The sequence below is a fragment of the Neopelma chrysocephalum genome, unplaced genomic scaffold, assembly GCF_003984885.1.
Source record: "Neopelma chrysocephalum unplaced genomic scaffold, ASM398488v2 Primary Assembly neopelma1_60, whole genome shotgun sequence".
NCBI classification, from domain to species: Eukaryota; Metazoa; Chordata; class Aves; order Passeriformes; family Pipridae; genus Neopelma; species Neopelma chrysocephalum.
The window spans coordinates 7,225,103-7,250,390 of NW_020897715.1; the positions used below are offsets into that span (position 1 = coordinate 7,225,103).

At 36.2% G+C, this 25,288-nt stretch overlaps 1 protein-coding gene across 4 annotated transcripts; it reads left to right on the forward strand.

The window, feature by feature from the left end:
• Nucleotides 1–2,343: 2,343 nt before the first annotated feature.
• Nucleotides 2,344–24,737, forward strand: HJURP (Holliday junction recognition protein). 4 transcript variants are annotated; one of them, XM_027681556.1, is made up of 14 exons: nucleotides 2,344–2,514; nucleotides 3,349–3,415; nucleotides 4,680–4,744; nucleotides 5,742–5,769; nucleotides 10,153–10,208; nucleotides 11,354–11,393; nucleotides 14,755–14,816; nucleotides 15,928–16,026; nucleotides 16,697–16,795; nucleotides 17,584–17,644; nucleotides 18,609–20,197; nucleotides 20,751–20,814; nucleotides 22,009–22,096; nucleotides 24,161–24,737. In XM_027681556.1, exons 1-14 carry the CDS (start codon nucleotides 2,425–2,427, stop codon nucleotides 24,261–24,263), a joined length of 2,511 nt encoding a protein of 836 aa, XP_027537357.1. In that variant the 5' UTR covers nucleotides 2,344–2,424; the 3' UTR covers nucleotides 24,264–24,737. The 4 variants fall into 4 exon arrangements, with proteins under 4 accessions (XP_027537357.1, XP_027537359.1, XP_027537360.1 ...); XM_027681558.1 differs by having other exon boundaries at nucleotides 18,612–20,197; XM_027681559.1 differs by lacking the exon at nucleotides 16,697–16,795.
• The last annotated feature ends 551 nt before the right edge of the window (nucleotides 24,738–25,288 follow it).

Consider the following 25,288-nt stretch of genomic DNA (forward strand, 5'->3'; position numbering starts at 1 on the left):
AAAGCACTGCAAGGGGATCATAAAACACCACAATGAAGGCCATGATGACCCTAAATCCTATGGTGAAAAAACCCAGAAACATTACAATGTGCTTTTTTTTCCCCACAAGCAACTTAATAGTGTATTTTTTCCATGCAATTAGCACTTTGTTGAAAGAATTGAATAGTTGGTTACCCAATACTTTATTTTATCCTTCTTTAAGTGTGAGGCATCAGGTCTTTTTTCTTCATATCATGTAAAGCTTGCCCTGAATATATATAGAGACTTACTTGTCTACTAATAAAATTCCCACTACTATTCCAAACTATGCCAATGTTGAAAGTATCACAGAAATTATTTTTCCCGTATTCAGGGGAGTAAAATTAGTAGTATATTTTACCTATGGAAAGGAAAGCTTATAGGGAATCAATTCAAACTACAAAGTGCCCACAGTTTTGTCAAGTCAATCTCTGATACAGAAATTCTGATTTATTCAGGGTAGTTACACTTTATTTATTATTTTCAAATCTTAGGAAGTTTATATGAGTTTATAATATATTTTTCATATATTCAAGGCGCAGCTTCCATTAAAGTGAATATAAAGTGCTGAGAGCTTCTGCAAATACACTGACAAGGGGGTATCAATAAAATAAAGAACAGGCAGTTAGGTGATCATCAGTGAGATTCTTGGAGGTTTTTTTAGATGATTTGTCCTGCATTCGTCATGATGGGAGAAGAGTGACAAATATAGGAGTGAGATCTACTCTGTCAGCTTGGAATTACCACACTCATCTCTCCTCTTCCTGCAAGCTGAAATCAACACTTCACTAATGTTCTGGGTGGCTTGCTCACCACACACACGTGATTTAACCACTGAACACAGGGGTTTGTGCAGTGGTGGCAGAAAAATCATACCTTGAAAAAGGGTAAGGCCTTAACGCAGAACCAGAAAAAGGGCAAGACCTAACAGAAATAAGGTAAGGCCTCAGTACACAATTTGTCAGCTGTAAAAACTTCACAAACCACATAAGAATGCTTAAAAATGGATGAACTGATACATTTCTCTTTAGCTCTGCCATTTAAAAAATAACATTTCCTATATCTGAATAAACAGTAAGTCATCATCATGGCTAGGTTTCGCGAACAAAGATTTGGGAAGGGCTCTACCCACGCTTGCTGTAAGCGCGTTGGTGGCTAAAAAGGCCAATACAAGATAGGCATGTCCGGTTGCAAAAGACACAGCAGAAAGACTCCTTAGATGGTATATTCTGCAAGGCTCAATTCTTTCTGCATTGTCTTTTCTCCTCAAGGGTGATCCTGCGTGCTTTTCAAAAGCATCAGCAGCGTTATAGATGGTGTGGCTCCAGACCTCCCGATTGGAGGCCAGAGTAGACCAGTTATGGTGATCAATATGGCCAAGGCTGAGATGTTGTTTCAGGGAGTCCTTGTATCTTTTCTTTGGGGCTCCTCTCTTGCAGCAGCCAGTGGCAAGTTCAACATAAAGCAGGATCTTAGGGAGGCGGTGTAAGTAGATAAATACAAATCAGCTTTAGACAAGAAAGCATTATGAAAAACACATCTCTATCTTTACATCTGCAGAATGGCGAATGTCTTCATAATGGGAGGCTCTAGGGGACTTGATGTGCTGGTGGCATTTTGTTGTTTTTAAAATCTTTATTTATAGAAAGGGAATGAAAAATATTGGGGAGGAACGGGATGATATCCACAGTATCAATGCTAGTGGGTAGGTCACACTTTTGGTGGTGCCGGTTCCAGTGCCCCTCACAGAATCTGACCCCAGGAGAGTATCATCCAACCGCTTCTGTCAGGCTTGACTCCTCCTCAGTGGCCTCCAGCCTGGAACACTACGGGACCAGCTGGAGTGACTGGGAAGGGCGTGACTCATGGCAGCCATTTAACATGAAATTCCCCAGCCCCGAGCCCTCGACCGTCTCTGCCGAATCTGACAGGAAGACAACGCTTGGCGACCCCAAGGCACCCTGACCGCAGGCAGCACCTTGACATCTATTTCACATGAAGTGGCTCATCCCTTTTTTTTAAACGCTGGTGTTGTGCCCTCGCCAGGGCAGCGCCGCGGGGCAGGAAGTGCTTCCCGTTCCCGGCTCCGGCCGTCGCTGCCCCACAGCCAATGGGAACTATTGCCAGCCGCCGTTGCCAGGTAGAACAGCACCTCGGCGCCCAATCCGCGGCGAGCCCTGCGCCCACCGCCCGGAGGAGGGGGAGTGGTGGGCGGGCACTCGGCAGCTCCGGCAGCCAATCAGAATGAGGAAGGCCGCCCACCGATGCGAGCAGGAGCCAATGAGAGGCGGCGAGCGGAGGGGGCGGTGCGCGGTTTGAATTGACGCGGCGCGGGCGTCCCGCGGTGACGGCGGGGCTGGGGTCGGTCCCCGTCCCCGTTCCGGTCGTGAGGGGAGCGGCCCCGCCATGGATTTTCATGTGGATGCGAAGCTGCAGGAGCAGCTGCGGCAGAGCAGTGCCCGCTTCATGGTCTCCGTGAATCGCATCCTGGAGCGGGTAAGCCGTTGGGCCCGGGAGGCCGCGGGCTCCGGGCGGCGTGCTGGGGCGGGCGGGGAGGCGGGGGCGGCCCTGGCGCGTTGGCGGGGGGCAAAAGCAGCTGTGAAATCTGCGCTGTGCCTTGGCAGGAGGGGGCTGGCCAAGAGTCCGCTCCCGCAATGCATCCATAAAACTGAAACCTGGGGCTGCCAGGCTTGGATGAGCGACTTAATCATAAGTGCGAGCAGACTTGACAGGGCCCTTCGCCCTAAATCGCTGGCGCGAGACGAGGTATTTTCAATGAAGCTAGGGGAAGTGGGAGACTCCCTCCAGGAATCCTCCTCACTTCAGAGCTATTTTGTGTTAAAGGTGTGGGAATGGCACGCCTCCACCCAGAGATGCCTGTGTTTATCCAGGGGTGTAAGTTTCCCTGAGCAGGGAAATGTTCTGTGCTGGCACGTGGCCAGGTCTGGCTCTAGGACATTTTCCTCGTCGCCTGTCAGATTGGATATTTTTACATGTCGTGAGCTGTAGCTCTATGGGCCTGCTTTCAGCCACTACAAACCAAGTTTGGAGGAAACTGTATGACAGGAACTTAACCCCTTTTGAGAAATCTCTGGTGCCCTTTTTTGTCATTCCTGGCTATGCCTTGGAATTGAATGGCCTGCATGCCTGTTTCCCCTAGGAATTATATATTTCCAAATTGCCAGCTTCTGACTTTGGCCAATAAACCAGCGCACTGATAATTTCTTGTTTTGGATAAAACAAAATTGTCCTAAAAACAATTGTTATAACGCGTGTTAAAACCATCACTTTAATCATTTATTCTAATATTTAATGGTCCTTTTTATTTAGTATAATCATCCTTTTGAAGATGATTACCTTGTTTCCATGGAAACTCTCACTTATGATACACCTGATGGTAAGAACTTCTAAAAGCTTCAATGTTTATATGCTGTGTATTTAGACTTGCTAAAGCATGCAGCTGTTGGCAGCTATAGAACCTTTAAGTGCAACAGATATTCAGTTTTGTTCACTTAGGTAAGACATTTCATATGTAAACTTTGGTACACATGTAAAGAGTTTACTTTTATGTGCCATTTTAGTCCATTGCTTGCTCCATTTTAGAAAAGAAGAGAGTTATTAGGAAAGTTCTGGATAAAAATGGTTAATGTTTGGATGGCTTGTAAGAAGAATAATCAAAATGGAGAAGACAACGGAAGGAATGGAAATATTAGCAGGAGTTGATGTGCATGAATGGATTCTGTAGTTTTATCTCCACTTAGTATTCTGAATACCGCTCTGACAAATTTCTGTTATGCCAAAGGTCGGGGTGGACTAGGAAGTTAGCATCTTTAACTTTTCATTGAGTGCTCCCATGTGGCCAGCATAAATCTATACCATGTTGGGCCATCTCATGGTAATAGTTGATCCATTACAGAGAGGTAAGGCTTTTGGAAAGCTTATTGTGAAAAAAGCTGTTGTTCTAAAATATATTGCTCAAGGTTTTAGTGGGACTTGTGACTTAAGATCTTGGTGGCTTTACTGGGAAATGAAATGAATGCTCTGCCAGTTTTTATTATCACTGACGTGAGGGTTATGATATGTAAATTGCCTTATTAATTCTTGTAGAGTAGGACTTACTGGACATGCACAGGAAGTACTAACAGTGCACCAAAGGCTTTTACAAACTGGGAAGCTTGCACTGGGAGAGGGAGGAAACATTCATACAGTACTGTAATAAACAGTTTTGGATTGGTAAAAGCTTGGTTATGCTTTTGGTTTAGTAACCTCTATTCAATATGGAATTAATATGAACCTCAGTCTTGTAAAGCCTTCATTATGGCTTCAAGTAACCTCACATACCATTTAGTCTGCATTCATTAAATGAAATCTAAAAAGTAAAAGAATTTGTCTGTAATGCTCTTTGAATTTTAGCTCAGGGTTTTTAGACTCAGCGTGTCTGATTATTTTTTTTCCTTGCCTGACCTCACAATTAACTTGAAATTACCATATTCTCTTGGTTTGTTTTCCTCTTAAGTTTTTATTTCTGCAATTGTGTTGGAGGCTGTTCAGATTTGATAATGTTTTGTTACTCTGTCATATATTCTTCTTAAATATTTATGTCTGTTACAGTGATGTTTGGTATGGATGGTGTTAATATTGATATTTCTTGCTATTTCTAGGACCAAAAAAATGGGGAAATGTGTCAACCAAGAATATTAAAAAATGGAGAAAGGAAATACTTGAGGTATCTAATAATATAGACCTACTATGCAGTCAAAATGCAGCGATATTTCTTATATATATAAAAACATATCTTTATATATAATTTAGGATTACATTCTAATCTTGCTGTGCCATATAATATTTTTAAGAGGTATTAATTAATGAGATCAACATCTGCTTTATAACAGGGATTTAGGATAGTTTGGTTAAGATTTTCAGATCATATAGACTAAAATAGATGACCATTTATCGGTGGTAAGCACAACTAGTAAACCAGGAAATTTTTTTTTTTTAAATTGCTATCTGTTGGGAACACGTACATTTGGATCTCATCAGAAGGTTGTCATTGAAGGTAATACATTGAATCAATTTATCTCGGTTGAGGTAATCAGCTCTTCAATTCCTCAGGGCTTCCTGCTTTCACCTTTATGTTCTTTTTTGTTTTTTCTCTGTAAAATAATGCTAAAGTAATTGAAGTATCTTTGCAGTCTCACCACTCACTGCATCAGGCTAAAGGCACTACCTCTGTAGTGTGCCTTGGTAGTTTACGCAGGAGCTGTTCTGAAGCCCACAGGGTGAGGGGGTGAGGAATGAAATTCAGTCTTAGGGAAAAAGAGTGGATTTAAGGGAGACAAAAAAGGGGCTGTATTTATGATTCCCTCTCCTTTCCACCCCTGGCAATACCTTGTGCATAAACTCTAAGCACTGCTGCACAACTTTACTGTCTAAATCCATTAAGGACTGCAAGAGAAATTCTCTGTCTTAGCCTCTTATGTGGGCTAAGGTTATGTTCTTGTATTGATTTTAACAGCAACAGATAGGAAAAAAGTGAATGATCAGGCAAGTTTTACTCTATACTTGTGGCTTTTCTGGCAAGGCCATGAGAAATCTGAGGGAAATTTAATGGTTATTTAAGAAGTGTCTAGTTGTGGAATATACCAAAGAAAATAAAGGCAATGATTAAACTAATTCTGCTATTCTAAGATTATTCTGACTTTTTTTCCTATTTCTAATTGCAGCATAATAGAAGAAGTCAAAGGAATGCAGGTAAAGGTTAAAAAAAGGTGCTATAAAACATCTTATCCAAAGAGTCTTGACTTAATAGAAGACATTCTGGATTTATGCTAAACTCTTTAGGATACTCACTGTTTTTTGTGCGGTGAAACCACTCAATAAATCAACAATATTTATGTTTGTAAGGGTTCAGAAATGTAATTTAAAATGTTCAACATGAGTAAATTCATTATAATTGATGTTGCCATCATAACAAGTTGATTAAAATAAGCTCCCCTTTATCAATTAATCAAAGAGCTTTTTGTTGTACTTGTCAGTTTTGTCAGATGTTCATTGAATCTAAAAATTCCAGCCCTGACTTTTGTACAAGTGGATAAATTTGAATGTTGCTAGCTTTTTGAAAATAACTAAATAAATAGGCATATAAAAAAATATGTCTTAAAAGAATCTCATGAATTTGCAGGAAAAGCTATCAAAAATTTAGCCAATTATTCTGTATACTGAATGAATCAGGCTGCCTGCAGGAAAAGGCAGAGTATAGTTACTTTACTAGAGATCAAGTATCATTGATGGAAGACAAACTGCACAACAAAATGTAAATATGATACTCTTGCGGGGGGGTTAGTGTGACATGTGAACTTTTTCTCTGTTCTGAAAAGGAGCTGTGTGTTCCAATAAAATATATCCCTGGGATAAGTGATGGGGGGAAATTGTCATGTGTAATACAGTGAAGGTATGTTGGGCTTTATTTTCTTAAGGTTTTGACATGAGTTTTCTCAGTGTTGCTTATTTTATGACAGTCACCTGAGAAACTTCTATACTGAACACCTGAGGACAAAATGTGGCCTAGCACCTCTCTCTGTACAGTGTTCAGGTGTAGCCTTTCAATCAACCTAAGAAATTTAAATGTAGAGCTGGGAAGTAAGGGTCTGGTACAAAAAGATTCAGATAGTCCAGACTTTTGCCTCTAATTGCCCCATTTGGCTGATGGAGCTGAAAAGTACAAAAAAAAATTGTCTGTAATCTGCAGTAAAGCTCAAAAAGAAAGTTAGTTTTTTCAAAGATATAGTATTTGAAATCTTTTACAGGAAATATTTTGCTAATCTTTTTGTCTTGACCGAGGGTCTGAATGAATGCCTTAGAAGTTTTTTTTTGAGTTCTTTAATGCTATGAAGGCCTTATCTAATTAATTTTAAATTTATTGTGTTGCATTACAGATGAGGTAGACAAGCAGAAAAATCGATAATATATATTTTTCCAATTTTTTATATAATTTGAGCAATGTCTTTAATATTGTATTTAAGTTATCTAAGGGATGAAATATCTAAATATTGAAGTTGGGTGAATAGCTATAGTGTTAACAGCTTTTAGGGAAAAAACCTTGCACTGATTTGTATTGATACATTTATATTTACATATGCCATAAAAGATAGAATCTCATAGATTTTGTTCAGCTTAAGAAAACTATATCTTGCAATGATATTTTTAATTTGAAACACAAAAGTACACGAGTAAATACTTGAACTGGCTGATTGTGTTTGCTGCTAGCTTTAAAAAAACCCCAAAAAACTCATGTGCCAACAACCCCCAACCAAAAACCAAGGAAAAAAAACTCCCATACTTCTATGGATTATTAAAGCTAATGTGTAAATTTTACCTCTTCATGTTTTATACTCTTAGGTGGGCCTGATAAGTGCTTTCAATTAAGATACATCAAGTTCTGTGCTTTAAGGGTGAACATTAAGCAATCTTTGTAAGACCCAAATACTTCTCAATTAACCCCTCCCTTTGGAATACAACTTGTGCTATTTTTTCCAACTTACAATTCTGAGTTTTGCTGGAATCGAGTTTTACTATTTGGATCAAATGTCCAGTACCCCAGCAAAGTTTCACTGATTAAAATTACAATCCTTTGAGTGGCGGTTGGTTTTTGTTTTGTTTTTTTTATATGGCAGTTCTCAATAAGGGAGGACCAGGTATGTTGAAATTCAACCTCCAAGAGCAGCAATATTTGTCATATGTTAGCCCCTTCAAAGGCTTTCTTCCCTTGAAAAATTTTTTTGAAACACAGCACCCTCTGTGGTGTTTCAGACATCTTACTCAGTAAATGATTTCACTTGGACAATACTGTGTTCTTCTAATTTCCTGTGTTCACAATGTTTGGAAAATGCACTATTCAGCTTCTGAAATAATGCATTGCTAATATATTCTAAAGGAAGCATTACTGTAGTTTTCTGCAAAATAGTGAACAGACCTTTCCAGAGAAGGTTACAACCTGAAGCAGAGCTTTCTAGTTATATAATATGCTTCATGAATTTTATATGAGAGAGTAGTTTTACAGCCCAGTTTCCTACTGGTTGGAAAACTGTACTTAGAATAGTTATCAGTGGTCTGTGTCCAAACTGAAGGGAAACATTAGAATTTTTTTCCAGGATTCGTCCTGTGCAAGTTATTAGTTTATCTTTCTTTAAGTAAATAGTAGAGGAGAGGATACCCTTAATTTAAGTCTCAGATGATACCAAGTATCATCCCGAGTATCATCCCAGGTTGACACCTGGGAAAGATGGTCTGAAAACTGTGGGCTAAAACTTAAAGTAAACTTTGTGTAATTTCATGCAAATAAGTTCAAGTACTGGACTTATTTGTGAATAATCAAGTACAGGAAGAGATAATTTTGAAAGCTGGTTGTACCAACTGAGAATATCACTCTGTTGTAAAAATAGCATACTCTGTGCTAGAAGATGTGCACAGGTGCCTAGCATGTAAAACAGAAAAAAACAGGTTTTCTGCCTTGTTCAACAGCAGTAAAGCATGTGGTGGAGTGCTTTGGTTTGTGTTTCATAGTAGCCTGACTGTCTGGAGTGGGTCAGAAAAAGAAACAAATTACTAGAGCCACTGGTGATAGAACATAAACGGAGTGAAAAATAAAATAACTAAAAAAAAAATAAAAAAAAAATGAGAAATTAAATATTATAAAAGCTTTTCAAATGTAAACATAAGGAAGTCCCAAAATCCATTTCTTGAAGATGGAGTTGCTCTTAAGAATGGGTTAGACTTCTGGAGATACATTAGTTGTAGTTGTTCCTGCTTTAAAATGTAAGAAGCAATGAATAACATCTTTAGGTTCCTTTCCATATGCTTTAAGCCTTTAGAAAACAGGAAATCTTTAGGTGTTTTCTTGGCACCTATTAAATAATGCAAAGTGTTTCTAGGAGTAAATAATACTTCTGAGCCTGAGTTAGGCATAAGTTTTCTCACCATGTGACTGAAAAAAGTAAATGGCTTGTGATATTTGACATCAATATATCTGGAAGCAGAAATATGGAAAAAAAACAAGGATAACAAAGTCTGCATGAAACTGAAACTTGTTTAATGACAGTCTCAAGTAGGATAAACTTACCTGCTATAGCAGGTGTATTATTTCTGTTATTTAAATCCAAGTTTATCACATGCATCCAATCATGAGAAGTCCCACTACAGCTTTAGTACCTTCAGAGTCCTGTGTTTGGACATACAGATCTTTTTGGATAAAGGTTAAATTTCTGTATACAAACTTGAGAAGTTCTAACTTGTTATAGATAAGTTTTTTTTAACTCTGTCAAAGCAGTGGTTACAAATAAAACTTTTTTTGGCAACACCAAAACGGTTTTCAGTCTGAGTAATTTTAGTGGCATCAATATCTAGCTCAGCAGCTAATTGTGAAATGACCTTATGTGGAAATCACATTTATGTGAAGATATCTTCTTCTCTGTGGATCTATGCCTTGGGTTTTATTTATATCTGGTTGACTTTTGATAACTAAAGAAGAACAAAATATAGATTTAAATGTAAAAAGAGGAGATCTCAGCCAAATTAGACAGATCTTACCGTTCTTATTTTTCCTACTTCTTATGAAATAAATATGGGGGGTGGGAGGAAACAACACACAAAGATTGTGAATGGGTCTATCTGTGCAGGAAGACAGACAGCAGTTTTAGAAGGCTCTGTTACCAAAAACTAAAAGGTGCAATAAAGTTTTGGGGCTCTATCCTCAGGCTTCAGGAGTAGTCTTTTTCTTTTCCTTTTCAACATATGCCAAGGAAAATGCACAAAAAGTTTGCAGTTGTCTTCCTTTTGTTCAAGTGATACCACCTGATAAAGGAGTAAATTTTATTTTCTATGGTGCTTCAGAGTTTAAGAAGAAAGCAATATGGTAGATGCACATCTGATCAGAATTAGTCTCCCATATTTGGCCAAAAACACGTTCTGGCACTTGCCTATTCTTTTTTCAGTCCCATGCATGTTCTCTGTTGAATGTTTGTGTTAAATATTTTTAAAATAGAGTATATACAAATGAAGAATTAATGAGTTCAGGTACCACATTGAATACCTATGGAATTGTAATAGAATTTTTTTTTTCCTCATGTTCATGCTAAGAAACATCAAAGCAACGGATCAGTGATTTTGAAGGTGGACATTCATCAGTACATCAGGTATGGGTACCACGTTACATCTGCTTTTAGGGAGTGCTCCCAGGCCAGGTTGGATGAGGCTTTGAGCAACCTGTTCTGTTGGAAGGTTTCTCTGACCATCTCAGAGGGGTTGGAACTAGGTCTTTAAGGTCCCTTCCAGCCCAAACCATTCTATGCTTCTATGACAGCCTCTTTGGGAAAACGTATCTACGTAGTCAAAAGCTAAGAAATTAATCATGAGCAGGTGGTCCTGTACAATGATACCAGCCATGGATTTCGGCTGAATTCTACTCTTCCATCTATTTAAAGAGGGAGAGAGCAGTTGGATATAGGCTTTTAACCATCTAATGTCTTTTTAGTTACTCATTATGTGGGTCAACCTTTTTTAATTATTACTTGTAAAATCTGTGTAGTCTAGAATTGCTTCTTTTGACTCCTTAATTTTTAAGGAGAAAATATTCAGCATTTGAAGAGTGATATGGGCCATCTCACTGGGCACTCATAATTATTTGTTCTCTATAGATAGTAGTTAAAATTGTCTCATTTTATTGATGCCATTTTAACCCACTATAAATTAATTTTATGATTGGGCTGGACAGAATAGATTTAGACTTTTTAAAAAGAAATTCTGAGGAACGTGGTGTCAGATGTAGATGGTAAGTATTTATGCATTTTATTTTATGCCACTATCAAGACTTCTACAAAATAGAGCAAGAAAACTCTTTGAAATATTATGTATAGATTGTTTGAAGTAAACAATTAAGCATTGTTCAAAGTAAGCAGTCAAGAAACTTTCCTTATCCATTGGAGCACGGAGAAAATCCCCAGTACATGTTAATTTGGTGATTAGAATTCATCTCTCAGCTGTTTTTTGCGCTTGTTGGATAATAGCTACTTCTTGCATTCTTTGTCTTAATAAAGAAGAGCTGTGAAGAAAACAGTTTTCCCCACTGACTACTGAGATAGGAGTCAAGGTACATTTGTGTACAGATTTGTGGATAAAGATGGTGTCATTTAGACGAAGTTTGTGGAATATGACTGCATTTGTTTCACCACGATCCCCCCCCCAAAACAATTGAGCAAGTAGTGAAAGCAGATAATTCTAGAGATTAGTTAATATAGCTTACACTACCAGGTATTAAAATTCCTTTCATTGTGCTTTTAAGGAATCTCCTGAGAACACTCAAATGGATACATCTGATATAGGTGGGTTTTTTAATTTACTATTTAGCTATCTTTTTCTTAACTTTTTGAAAAATATTGCAAATAACTTTTTCATCATTTTCTAGTATAGTAAAAATAATTTTAATACATGTTCTGTACCCTTTCAGAAAGTAGTGAATAGGAAGAGCCTGAGGTACTGGTAGTACTGTGAAATCAATATACATGTTCCTCTAAAATTTCAGTTTTGAATCCCTGATATGTTGGAAAGCCAGTGTGGAATATGTTCAACTGCCTTTCCTTAATAAAGGAACAGTGAAACAGGAACGTCAGCCCAGGTGGCAATAGAAGTTTTATTAATAATTGCAATTATGCATTAAATACCAGTGATGGGATAAACACAGGTTTGCATTCAGTTGCAAAAATTCTTCATTAGTGTTTGTTATGGTTTCGGCATCAGTCTTGTGGCTTGTCTGCAAAGTTTTGGGAGGTTTTGACCTTGTATTCCCAAATAATTTTTTGTATGAACTAGTGGCAAGAGACTTTGACTCTTTTTTAAATATTTAAAACTTATATTACTCAACATCTTTTGATTCTTGTGCATATAAAAACTTACTATTTTTCATAAATTAATCTATGGCCAGGTGGTAAACAGCAGTTAATGGCTGAAAGAGCAGTTGCTGGTGTTTAAATACTCTGGTATTAAATTAGGTACTTCATATAAATATATAGCTGTCTCCAAGGCAGACAATTACTTCTCTATTGAGTGTAAATAGAAAATAGCAATTTGAAATGTTTCCTCCTATCATTTGAGAGGATAATTTCAAATATGTATTTGAATGATAAAATAATTTCTGCAAATTTAGAAAACGTGACTTTGTGTTTTCTCAACCTGCTCCATGAAATATAGGAAAGAAATTTCAGACGCATCTGTAGTAGCTTAGCTTCTCTAAGTGAACTTTGTCTTTTGCACTCGTGGGATAAATGAGTGATGTGGTTCAGACTCTGGTATCTTCATAGCAGTGTACAATAATATTATTATCCACTCCTCCTCCTTCTCTTGTGAATGTTCTAGGAAGAGACTGGCGAGGATTTTTAGAACCCTCGGTGAGTCCCAGCTATCTCCAAATACCGTAAGATGTAGAAATTAGATTCTCTAGAGATATAGGATTGGATTCCTCACATAAAAATGGAATTCTGCCTGGTGTTTGGGCATTTTTGGGGGTTTTTGGTGTTTTCTTCGGTGTTTTTTGTTTGGTGGTTGTGGGTTTTTTAATATCTAAAAGATTAGCAATAGGGCACGTTAACTTAAGAAAAAAGCATATCTTTAGCTGTTCTAGCTAAAATTTTAGGTTTTGGCAGGTTTTTTTCCATTTTTAGTATTCATACAGAATGCTTCACACTTCTCAGTGAAGGCAGACTTTTTTTCCAGGTATTACACAGTATTTTTGTTCTGAAAGTATGCAAAACCTATCAACAACAGGTAAAAATATAGTGAAACAGCTCTCACCTATACCTGCAAGTATTATTCTGTCCTTAATAGGGAAAATTAGGGCTACCTTCTTTGCTTTCACAGGAAGTAGCATGGCAGAATATAGTGATTTCTATTTCTGAACAATATCTTGTATCTATTAGGATATTATCACAGAAAAATGAATTTATTTGGAGAAAGGGGTAAATAAGTTACAACTTTTAGATAATGATAGCGTTTGAGTGCATCTCTAGAGAAACAGCTTTCTGTATTATAAGTCAAATTTTCAAGAGAGAAACATATGAGTTTTCACTTCTCCTCTCTGTTCTGCGTTGAGGTGCAAAGGTGTTCCCATATTTCCCCTTTGGCCTTTTAAAAATACTTTCAGATTCCCTGGAGAAGATATTTTGGGTTTTTTTTCCGTTCTGTGCTGTGCCATGACCCTCTGCTAATAAATGACGTTCTAGTGATTTGAAGTATGATTGACAGTACATTGAAGACATACTAAAATTACCCTTTTGTGAGGATTCATACTTAGAAGATATTCAACTTGCATACGGATCAATTCACTCTGATACAAGCTTGTTTTCTAATAATTTGTCATTGGCAATGGAGTTGACCATTGGTGCAGCAGCAGTTCCCTTTATCTCAAGAACCTCCTGTTTTTGTAGTGGTCTAGTCTGGTTGTCTTGGTGAACATTTAGGAAGCAATCTGAGGTTTTTGCCCAGTTCTACTGAAGGAAGAAGACTGAATGGCAGGAAGAGTAAGAGCTGTTACAACGGAAATTGGAGACTGAAACTTCTCTCAATTAAAACGTTAATATTCTTATTGCTTCCTCCACTACTGACGCTTAGTAAATGATTTCCTGTGAATAAAATGACCACAAATTTGTCTTCCATTGGTCATGTGGGAAGAAACTGATAATCTGACAGCTTTGGGTTTCAGTTCTAGTAATTCTTCTGGGGCCAGGTACACTGTTAAAACCATCCCTCTGATTGCTCAACATCTTCATCAGAAGATGTGAAATTGTGTTGTCTTCCACAAAGACAGCATTTCTTTTGTACATATCTTTATCATAGCTCTATATCACAGAGGTGATGATTGCACTGACAGGGAACTGAAAGGGAAGGTGGGATGAGCTGGAAAAGATTTTCATTCTGGTTTTAGCAATTTAGGGATAGTGTGATGAGGCAGTGATGTGGTAGGTATCATAAGCAAGATTTCTTTTCACTCATTGTTTTCCTTTTCAGGGTTATTCTCCTCTCCTTTTTCCCTCTCTGTGGTAAACCCAGGGAGATTCAGAAATCAGGACTTACAATGCAGTCACGTGTTTTATGATCATGGAAGATAGTCACTTTAGCTAATGATGAATTGGAAGGTCTGGCTATATCTAGCAAAAAAAAGTTTTGTTGCTTTTCATTCACAAAAATACCCATAGACTACCTAAAAATTGAGTTTAAATATTGTGACTTGCTTTTTCATATTCTCAGGTCTGTCTTATTTCTCATCTTGTCAGTTCTAAGGCAGTCTTGACGAAAAGAAACTAATAAAATGAAGTGTGGTAGAAGGTCCTTACTATCTTTGTTGGGATATTTAGGAATGTAGTGGGAATTATGCATTAATGAATAGTGAATCTTGAAGACCAAGAAAATAAAGAGCTTTGAAAATGTTTTACTCTCTGAAACAATTAACATAAATCTTGAAGAACTGGAAAGAAACAAGTTATCTTCACTCTTTTTTGTTCCCCTCAAGACATTTATGAACCCATAAACCATACTTTTCAATTGGACTTGAAATGGAAATGTAATAGAGCTTTAGTGTAGAAAATCATTTTCTAAAATGAAACTAGTGTAGTGAATAACTTGTGTGTGTTTAAAAACTTTCTCTTTTGGTTTTGAGTGCAACTATATTTAATATTTATCTTCAAACTGTAGATGAAGCGAGTGATGTCGAAATGGTTTCAGTAAGAAGAAAATTTGAAGACGTTCACCTCCAGGTAAAAATTTCTGGTGTCTAATGTAATGGAATAATTTTGTGTTCAGTAGAAATTATTAATTATTTGAATAGCTTACATTACACGTGCCTGATGAGTTGATGTAGTCAACAGAAGACTCTATGTAGTCTGCACCTTAATACACATTTTTAGTAAGTATAGCAAATGAGAGGTTCGATAAATAATGTCGTAAAGACCAGTATGAAGTAATATTATTGTCTTGGTAATATTAGTATGCCAGAGAAAACTATACATTTTATTGTGACAGACAACCCTGAGAAAGGCTATTAGAGGTGAGGAAAAAGAGTAATCGGATGAAGTGTAAAGTGAAAACACATAAAAAATATGATCATTCATCTGAGAGTCTAACAAAAGTAGGTAACATGATTTAAAACAAAAAGTAAATCTGAAATAATGGGTGATACAACAGAAGAAGACTGGAATCTTCTGCTGTTGCTTCCCAAACTAGACTGTGGGTATTGAGACTATCCAGTATTTATATTGATGAAGAAAAGTATAACACGGACTTTGTGTGTGCAACCATTCTAATCCTGTGTTCTGCTTGCTCAAATACCATTACTAAAAGTGGAATTTACTTTCCTTACTCGTTTAGCATAGTGCTAGTGTCATGTCTCTGACAACAGCTAATACAAACTGCTTCAGAAAGCGAGAGTTTCATTAATGAATTGCCATTTCTCATGAAATACTCTTAGATTTTACATAGAGGTGAGTTACAGAGTAGCCCTTAATTTGCATATGAATTCTTATGGGATCTTGAAAATACATGTAAAGACTTGTAGCCGTCATTACCAATGCTTTCTAATTTCTTTCTCTCTTTTTTTTGTTTTATATGGGTGTTTTGTTTGTCTGTTTTTATCTGTGGATTTTCAGAGGCTGTACATGCTTTTACTTCTTGGGATTTTTCTTTTTTTTTACATTAAAGGTATACATTAAAAATATGTTTATGCTTGTTGGATATCCTCCAAAATTGACTTGCATATCAGGGTTCAAAAAACATATACTGAATAACAGTAGTTTGCAGCAAATCCATTTGGGTTTGTCAGTGCCTATAATTTCTATATGTCTTAATTATTTTTTTTTATTTTCCTCTAAGAATCTGAATGTAGATGATGGAAAAAGTCAAGAGAAAGTCAAAGTTCCAGTGGATGTAATTGTACAAGATGATGCTAGAAAAATTCCCAGATGGATTGAGGTAACATATTTCTCCCATTCTAAGTTATGTTGCCTTAAAATTGGGAGCAAAACAACTCACTAGGCTAATTTAGTAGAGATAAGAGAGCAGGTCTTTAATGAAGGCCTTTTGGCACAAGGAGTACAAAAAGCACACGTCCCCGTCTCCAGGGGTTACACAATTTATGGTCTGATCCGAGAACCACCCACCCCCCCGACCTGCCCCCGAACCACGCCTCCCTGGAAATTGAGTCGGAGGTCCTAAGACCCCCTTTCTTCCTCATCTTCCTCTTCTTCATGGCATGTACTGTCTTTGGAGCTTCTCCAAGGTTCTTGAAGGTGGCTTTGGCTATGATGGTCTCTCGTTGTTCAGGCCTGGGGGCGTATGTTCTTAAACAGAATATGTTTACTATAGTCCTGCCTTGAAAGGAGCCTAAACAACCCTAAAGAATTTAGAAAACTCTATATGAAATGGGGGAATAGGATTTGGGAAGTGTTAACTGTTATGCTAAAGTGTGAGTGACTACTCAGCTACATTAAAATCTACAAAAAGCTAAAAATCCTAAAAATTCAAAGGCATCCATCAGTTATTAGATAAATAGCGTTTTGCAACAAATCTATGTAATACATTTGGGTTTGTCAGTGCCTATAATTTCTATGTGTTTTAATTTTTTTTTTTGTTTTCTTCTAAGATTCCAAATGTAGATGATGAAAGAATTCAAGAGAAAGTAAAAGTTCCGGTGGATGTGATAGTACAAGATGATGCTAGAAAAATTCCCAGATGGATTGAGGTAACATATTTCTCCTATTCTGCTGCAAGTTATTAGCTAATTAGAATAAAATAAGAACTCTGCAACTGGGTAGCACAATGAATTCTAACAGAACTTCTCTGCAGTTTCATCATTGTTCCTCTCCCGCCTGCTGTCTGTGTAAATATTATATCATCTCAGGTTTCTGGCAGTAATGATTTGTAAGAAACAGAACAAACAATTTACAAATTTATTTTTATTTTTTTTACTTTTATACTTTGTTCTTTGAACCCTGATATGCAAGTCAATTTTTTGATCGGTAAGTTTTTTGAAAACTCCAAATTTGAGCTTTGTAGTGAAAAAAGGTTTTAGCTTTGTTTGGGTTTTAGGGGTGAGGGAGACTGGAGGTGAACTGTTATGTTACATGGTACAGCTTCTGTTTTCTGCTGGAGTTGCCAGAGATGTACAGATGTATAGATTATCCAGGTGTGTGTGTATATATATATATATGTGTGTATATATATATCCATGTATGAATTTTCATATTTGGGAAAGGGGTTAATATATGATACATAATCTATAAGTTGCAAAAAATTATAAATAGCTTTCCAAGATTAAACTTGTAAGTCTTAACAAGTCTTACTGAAGTCTTAGACTAGATATTTTCCACTTTTCCTGAACTTAGCTAAGCCCCTTAGGACCACAAATATACAGGACCTACTATAGCAAGGAGAGATGAGATGGAGTCACAAGCAGGGTTTTGATGTTACCTTTAACGTGCAAAAAATTCAAAATATGAGATTGTGTCTTTTCCTTTGTTTGTTTTTCAGGTAACACCTCAATGTTTGCCGAAAGGTTTTCATTTAACTTCGTCTGTGCAAGAACTGATTGGTACAACTAAATCTTTTGTCTGTTGGCCAAATATATTAGTTACAAAATATGTTTTATTAAAATTTATTAGAAAATATATTAAATTTCTTGTAAACAAAGAAGTGTTATTTATCCAACAGAAAAGTCAAATAGGTTGGATTTCAAAGGAAAGTTAGACATGATTTTGCTTGGGGCAAAATATATATGAAAATCAGAAAATAAATAATTTGTATACATAAATCCAGCTTTTCTTAAATAGCCCCAGGAAAAAAAATGCACAGTTACAATATTCAGCAGCATTTAGCTCTTTGAAATGAAAGCATGATTTTTTAGTTCTCCTTATTTTAAATTCAAGGAATGTAATAGAATGGCTTTGGGTCTGCTGATAACTGGTACTTAAAGTGGTACTTTGCTAGTAAACTCGCTTCAAAAGCTTTCCAGACTTGATGCAAACTTAAGGTAGAGTTTCGGTGTAAATATTTCAGTTAACAACTACAAAAAGCGTTACTTTCATCATGGTTTATGGCAAGTAAAGCTGCAATGGTACTAGCCAAGTACAAAGCTTTCAAGTAACATGGAAATAGAGGAACAAAACCTGTTGGATAAGGCTGTTTCTCCTGGTCAGAAATCGCAGAGGGCAAAGAGAAGTCTTCCTCTACAATTAAAATTTTTTTATATCTCTATATTATGCTACTTTAAAATATTGGATTCCTTTTCCAACACATTCAATTTCTATCCTCTATAGCTTGTGAATTGCATATGGTTAGGAAAAGTATTAGTTTTTTTTCACAATGGTTTGTATATTAATTATCCATTTAGCCTGGCAGTAAAGCTTAATGAAAAATGCTATTACAGTAAGACTGCCTGTATCATCTGCCATTGTTTCTAAGTCATACAATGCATTACTGGAAGTGCCCTAATAGATGTGGAATCTTTTCCTTCTTCTGATTTTGTTTCTTGACTTATTCAGATTTGTTTTTTTTAGTAGACAATCAAGCTACTGTTTGCAGAAAGAAACTAGAGTTGTCAAATGAATGTTCTTCATCCAGATTTCTACAGTTACAATATTCTGGTATTCCCATTCCATCAAATACAAAAACCATACCCACGCACCAACCTTCTACAGAACTGAATACAACTTACTGTGACAGTGTCTTTGAAGAATGCCAGTCTGCGTGCGAGGGGTACTCCTTGAGCAATACAACTCTTGCAGACTTGTATCCGGTGATGTTAGAGACATTTACAAGGCTCATGACAAAGCACTCTCAGAGAAAAGTATTAAAATACTTGCTTGGACACTTAAGGTCCAAAAGATGTCATTCTAGAAGACCGAAGATCAATGTCACTGTACACAAAATAAGAGGGTTCAGACCTTTTAAACTAAAGAAAGGACTACACAGCATATGCAGCAGCAGAAGTGAAGACAATCAGAATTCAGCCTTTGGAAATGAGAGCAGAGAATTTTGTTATGATAATCGCCTCATTAATAATTCATCTGCTCTGGTACCTTATACTGATACAAATGAATTCAAAATGGACTACTCTGACTCAAGTTTAGAACATCATCTTGTATCTGGAAAAGGCCAAAAAGTCTCCAAACAGACTGTTTTTCCTAATGTTATGGCTAGAATGGGAGAGACATTTCTAGTTGAAGATGAGTTGCAGACTACTGCCTCATTGAAGAGTTCAGAATACAAAGAAAGTGAAAAATTGGCTTACAGATGTTCCTCAGAATACAATTTTGTAACACCTATTGCCAGTTCAGAGTCAACAGTGCTTCATCTTGTAAAAGAGAGCAAGACTCAGAAAACTGACTTTTCTTGTGGTACCTCAGACTCATGTTCATCTGCTTGCAGTTCCTATGGCAGTAATAACACTTCTGCACCTGTCACAAACTATTCTTCTGTGAGACCATCAAATACTTTGCTCATAAATCCTGAAAAAATAATTTCTGAAGGACAATTTTCTTTCCAGCACAAACACTCATTTTCCTCATCATTTATGAAGCAGAGTCCTTCAAAGATGCCCCAGAAATACGAAGATGCATTTGAAAAACTCTACTACAAAGTGTGTTCAGAAGAAATCCAAAAGCCTTTGGTATTGAGAAGACCTCTTTCAAATTCACAGAACCTTGAAGAGAAAGGAAGATTTGTGAAAAGTAATCTAAGTGTTTTTGTGAAGCCCAGAACACAGTACGATAGAGAATTTGATAGGATCTATGAGCAATTGTGTAGTGAGCCTGTTCCAAAACTTCCTGGGTTGCAGAGAGCTTCAAATTTAAGGAAATATGAAGGAATAAAGATGTCTGAAACTGTGAATGCTCTTGTCAACTCACCTGTTCGCACTTTATCTGCAATTCCCAGAGTTAAAAGATTAGGAAATTTTCAAAATGATCTTCCTTGTTCACCAGTAAAGCGACTGAAACATATACCAGAACATTATTTTTCTTCAACAAAATGTCAAGAGATTTCTCACAGAAAAAAGCTTAATCTTCAGACAGTCGACGTGGATTTTTTGAGCACATATAATGGCAACAACCCCAGCTTTTTTGAAGATCACAACTGTCAGAGTCAGGTACTTAAGGACCTTGTAACAACAACAACAAAAAAAAAGATTGTGCACTCATAGATATTTGGAGAAGGGCTTAAAAATGGATTAAAGCTGCAAGCTGTTTGAACTACTGATAGCATACTTCTGGTGCTGTTTGGTCAGTAGGGATATTTTATGGCTTTGGGGATATTAATTTGCCTAAATATAAGTTGTATCAGGTCTCCTGGATTGTGTGAGGAAGCTCACTATATTTAATAACCTTGAAAATGATTATAAAACGCTCAGTGAAAGATTTTGTTACATTTTAATAGACAATGTCACTGGTTAAAATAATCTCAAATAATGACCCTGTTAATTGAGGTGTTGTCCTTCTGAAATGATATTTTAATAATTTTATAGATGGACAAGATGAGACACAAATTAGGCTTTACTGGGTTTCACTGGAATCATTAGACTTGCTGATTTAAATATTAAATCAGACCCTTATTTCCAGGTTCACAGTAATTTCTTCTGGGGCAAGCTGTGAAATAATAGGAGTTTTTTTCATCAATGTTATCTGTTGATGCTTTATTTTCAGCACTCTGGATTTCGTGATTCTTCAGATAAAACTTCTCTTGATATTCCTGGTACTTCCTTGCAAGGTTAGTTTTAGACACTTTGACTTTACTACCTTAGCAATCACAAACACTTCCTCAAATGGTAAATCTACAGAACTCAATACACAACTGTCTAAGTGACAGCTCTTCTTCCTTAGTAATAATTGGATATGCTTCTTTCTTTAAGTAAGGAATCTGTAGACAAAAGAGTTTTCTGAATCATATGTTCTTTAAGAAGCTTTATGTTAACTAGGACTTTTCCTACCAAAGTGTTTCTTATTATCCGCTAGTTTTCTTTCTTCCTGTTTTGTATTTTATTTAAAGTTCACTTACTTTCTGTATCTATATAGTTCAGCAGGAAATGAGTAGTTCGTTAATCCTACGCTTGAATAACTAAATGCTTTTGTTTTGTTTCTTCATATTTACAAAAACTTGGAATTGAGTTGTTGCATGGCTACTATCATGCTTTCTTAGATCAATTAGATTATTAATCTGGATAAAGACTTTTGCTAAATCAGGACAGTAGAATTTCATTATTTAAACCAAAAAAAAAAAACAAACAGAACACCTACGTGTAAAATTTTAAATGCTAATGTTTTGGTTTCCATTTCAAAAACTGATTTTGGTTACTGTATGTATATAACATAATCTTAACTTTTGTACTGCAAAGTAAAATCACCAATATTTATTTTCCATACTTTATTTTTATAAACCTTGTCATCAAGACAAAAACTATCATGTAAAGGAATATACAGAAGGTGACTTGAAATATTGTCAACTGGCACACAAGTAGAAAATGGCAGATGAAATATACTTGTTTGCATGGTTCTTGCTTGGTGGAATTTTCATTACTGATTAATTGTGCAGAATTTGATTATTTGAGCTTAACTTATCCCATCTGTCTTATTTTGCTTTCCTTAAATATTAACTCATACCTTATGTATTAAATTTTTTTGATATCAACAGTTCCTTATACATTTTTCAACCGATGACAAATTATTAGCATTTTCCAGAAACCTAAATTATACTTAAATATATTCAGTCTTTAAAAATGTATTTGAAATTATTTTGCCGGGACCTTTTCCATGAGACTATTTTCACAGGGAAATTTGCTCGTTGAAGTATTCCAATGAAGTATTTCCAGTGTTTGATTAGACTAATATTTTAACAACATACTGTAGTGTTCATGCTACTCAGCATTGTTCTTGCCCTTTTCATACCACTGTTTTTCATCGTCAGAAGTTGGGATTACGTATGCCCGCTCTGGTTGGCCCAGGACAATGATGATTTGCAGCTCTCCCAGAAAGGTGCAGATGTGTCACCAAAGGTAAGAGCTTCTTGAAACAAAGAGATTTCAAGATTAATTCTTGCTGCTCTGCTTCTATATGAAAGGTATGGAGGTTTCATGCATGCTTCTGGAATGAAAATCAATATGGGAGAGCCCAAGCTAAGCTGCAGACTTGGACACTAAAGGGCAGATGTCTGTTGACAAAACTAGCCAGACTCCAGCGTGGATAGCCAGCGAACACAAGTTGGCCTTAGTCCTTACTGTAGTCCTCATTTTGTGTTCATTATGGAGGCATTTATTCTATTAGCTACACTAGAGAATTGTTTTGATTGTGGCTGTGTGTTTGAGCTAACAAGTCCTCTCAGATCCATAGACTGTGGAGAGTGCAGTATATTGCCATTTAAAAGGACTTTCAAAAGTTAGCCCCTGTGCAGTTGGGCGTCATTACCTGCATTTTAGCTCTGTATACAAGCAGTGGCTCTTCTTGGAAGAGAATCAGAGATCCTCTCCTCCTGCTGATATCACTACTGGCAGTGTGTTTAGATCTCTGGAAGGAGGACACTTCACGGAATATTGGCCTACTACATCTGTTTTTCTTACAAAATATTTAACTTTTAAAATATTGTCAAGCTTCAGATCTCTTGGATTTTTAATTACAAACACTTAATAGTCAACAAAATTTTTAAAAAGCATTAAAAGCTCTCTAAACAGTTTTTCATTTTATTTTCCAAAACATTTTTTACGTGCTTTTTTGCCACAAAATCTGATTTGTCACCACAAAATATACTGGCTTCTCAAGCTCAGTCAAGAAATATTTTCACTGTGCTTGAGAAGATCATACAACTGATATCAAAATTTACTCACAATGTTCGAATTAAAACTTCAAAGGAAGCTGAAAGCATTTTTAAACTTCTTGTATGGAGAACTTAACCAGAAAAGAGGCTTCGTGATTTAAAGAAAAAAGTTTCAGTTTATGCAAAGATGGAATTAAAACTTAAAGGGTTGTATTAAAAATGCATACCTTATAGATAAAGATTATATTTGGATTATTTTTTATTTAATGGAAGATTGGAGACAAGCTGATGAGTATACATATATATATATGTGATGTTGAGTATGTCCACTTAGCTGAGTATAGTTCTGCTCAGTTCTTGGGTTTCCTTCTGGTTTTCCTCATTACTTTTTCCTGGCTCCATACAAAACAGCCATCCCTATAAGATTAGTGATTGTTCTAAAGGAAATGGTTTTTCTTTCCTTAATGCATGTAAGTAGAGAAATCAGGATTCCACAGAGCGTTTTCTTGCCAAACCATCTGGAATAAAATCTATTTCTTTGTTCCTTAATTACACAAATACATGTTTGCTGATTTGTAGCCAAAACGGATTGTCAGCTGGCAAGTTTCCTTAGGCTTGTGGTGTGATATTTTTAGCTTTCTATGTTTCCCAGCATTGAGGCTCTTCTTTAATGGCTTCAGATCCCTCAGAAGTTTTATGCCGAAGCCATGTGGCAAAATGCTCTATGTTGTAATGAATAGTTCTGAAAAGAAAAGGAATATTGTCTTTCTGTCTGGAACTAGTTTGCCTTTATCTAGATGATTATGAAAGAGATATTTCTGATAAAGAAATGTTCACAACTAATGAACTTTTCTTCAGTTCTTGTGTGAATGCTGTCCTACAGCTGCACTGCTATACTTAATTGTCAGATGTAAACAAAATTAGTTTAAAATAGATGACAGAAAAAAATTATGCAATTTCTTAAATAATATGCGAGGAAATAATTGTGTTCTCACTTGTGTCTTTAATTTTTAGTTATTTGTGAATACATTCAAAGATTACATGTTGAAGTTTAATAAGTATATATAACTTAGGTTGATGTGGTAGCATTACTGAGACTTTAAAATGACAGCATGAAAAGCTTTCTCTCTGAAAGCACATAGGATTTCAGACAAGAGTCCTGCTGCTGTTCACAGTTAAGATGTTCAGCTATTTTGCTTTGGCAACTTGTTTCAATTTCATTCTGTTCACTGGAATTTCAGCAAACATAGTATTTTTGTGTAATTTACTTTATCATCTAAACAGGTTATTGGTTTTTTTTTTTTCATAGGGTATACAGAAAATTAAGCTACACTGATGGGAAAGACCAAAATCCCAGCAATACCTTTGACTTCCCCGGCAAAACTCATCAAGGAGCATTCATAGACTGCTAAATATAAAACGTAGTTTTTATAAAGTTTGCGTTTTATCTGGCTTTCTTTCTTCTTCCAAGAATCAAGTATGTTTGTAATACACATCTAGTTCTGATATATACTTCCTTGCAATATAATTCTTCAGGAACGGGTTTATGCCTTTTGACAGGGCATTTCTTACTCAATTTATGGCTAAGTTGGAATTGTGTATTTAAGTGCTTATAATAACAGAATGTTATCTATATTATCTTTTATCTGCTAATAAGCTTTTATTCTTAATGTGTTAAGATAAGGAACAAGCTCATTCACCTAAATTCCTGCTTATTCATGCTTTCTCTATGTCTCAGTACACCCCCAAATTTGGTATTATGTGCTATGATTTTTGTCTGTTATGCCATATTAATGTTAAAATTTTATAAGTAGCTCACCAAAGCTGATTGTTCAATGAAATTTTATAAATTTTACTGGATTTGGTAAAGTTATGTTCTGTATTCTGACACAATTTATATTCTAAATAAAAAATTATTTTGAACAAATACCTGCTTTCAACATTTTTATTTCAGGTATGGGAATTCTCAGGAGGAGTTTGTATACCTACAGCAAATACCTGAGAATGACGTCAGGGTCCCACAGGTTTTCATTGCTGTGGCCTTCCTCGGCAAGGGGATTGTATTAGTGGTGTCAGGTCAAGTACTCTCTTTTGTCAGCATTGCCCCTTGTCAGCTTTCTGAGATCCAGAAAAGGAAAAAATTGTTTTTCTTTGGCTTCATTTCTGGGCACACAGTAGTGTTTTGTGTTATCTTAGCTCTTAAAATCAAAATCCTATTATCTTAAGTACTGTTCTTGAATGGCACAAGAAGCCAGCTTTAGTGAGGTTTTCTCTGCAGTAAGAACTTCTGCAATGTGCATAAACATTCTATATTCCCTCATAATTTGGGTATTATGTTTCCTTCAACAACATCAACAAAAGATTTTCTTTTAGAAATGCTTTTGTGGCTCATTTTTCTTCCTATTCAGACATGGATGCACTGTAGGAAATATGCTTT

What these genes read in the sequence shown, in the direction of transcription:
- HJURP (XM_027681556.1), top strand. Translation starts at nt 2,425, where the DNA reads ATGGATTTTCATGTGGATGCGAAGCTGCAGGAGCAGCTGCGGCAGAGC. An exon ending in ATCACAACTGTCAGAGTCAG is followed by an intron (nt 20,198 to 20,750) that starts GTACTTAAGGAC and finishes CTTTATTTTCAG; the next exon opens with CACTCTGGATTTCGTGATTC. An exon ending in GTGCAGATGTGTCACCAAAG is followed by an intron (nt 22,097 to 24,160) that starts GTAAGAGCTTCT and finishes TTTTTTTCATAG; the next exon opens with GGTATACAGAAAATTAAGCT.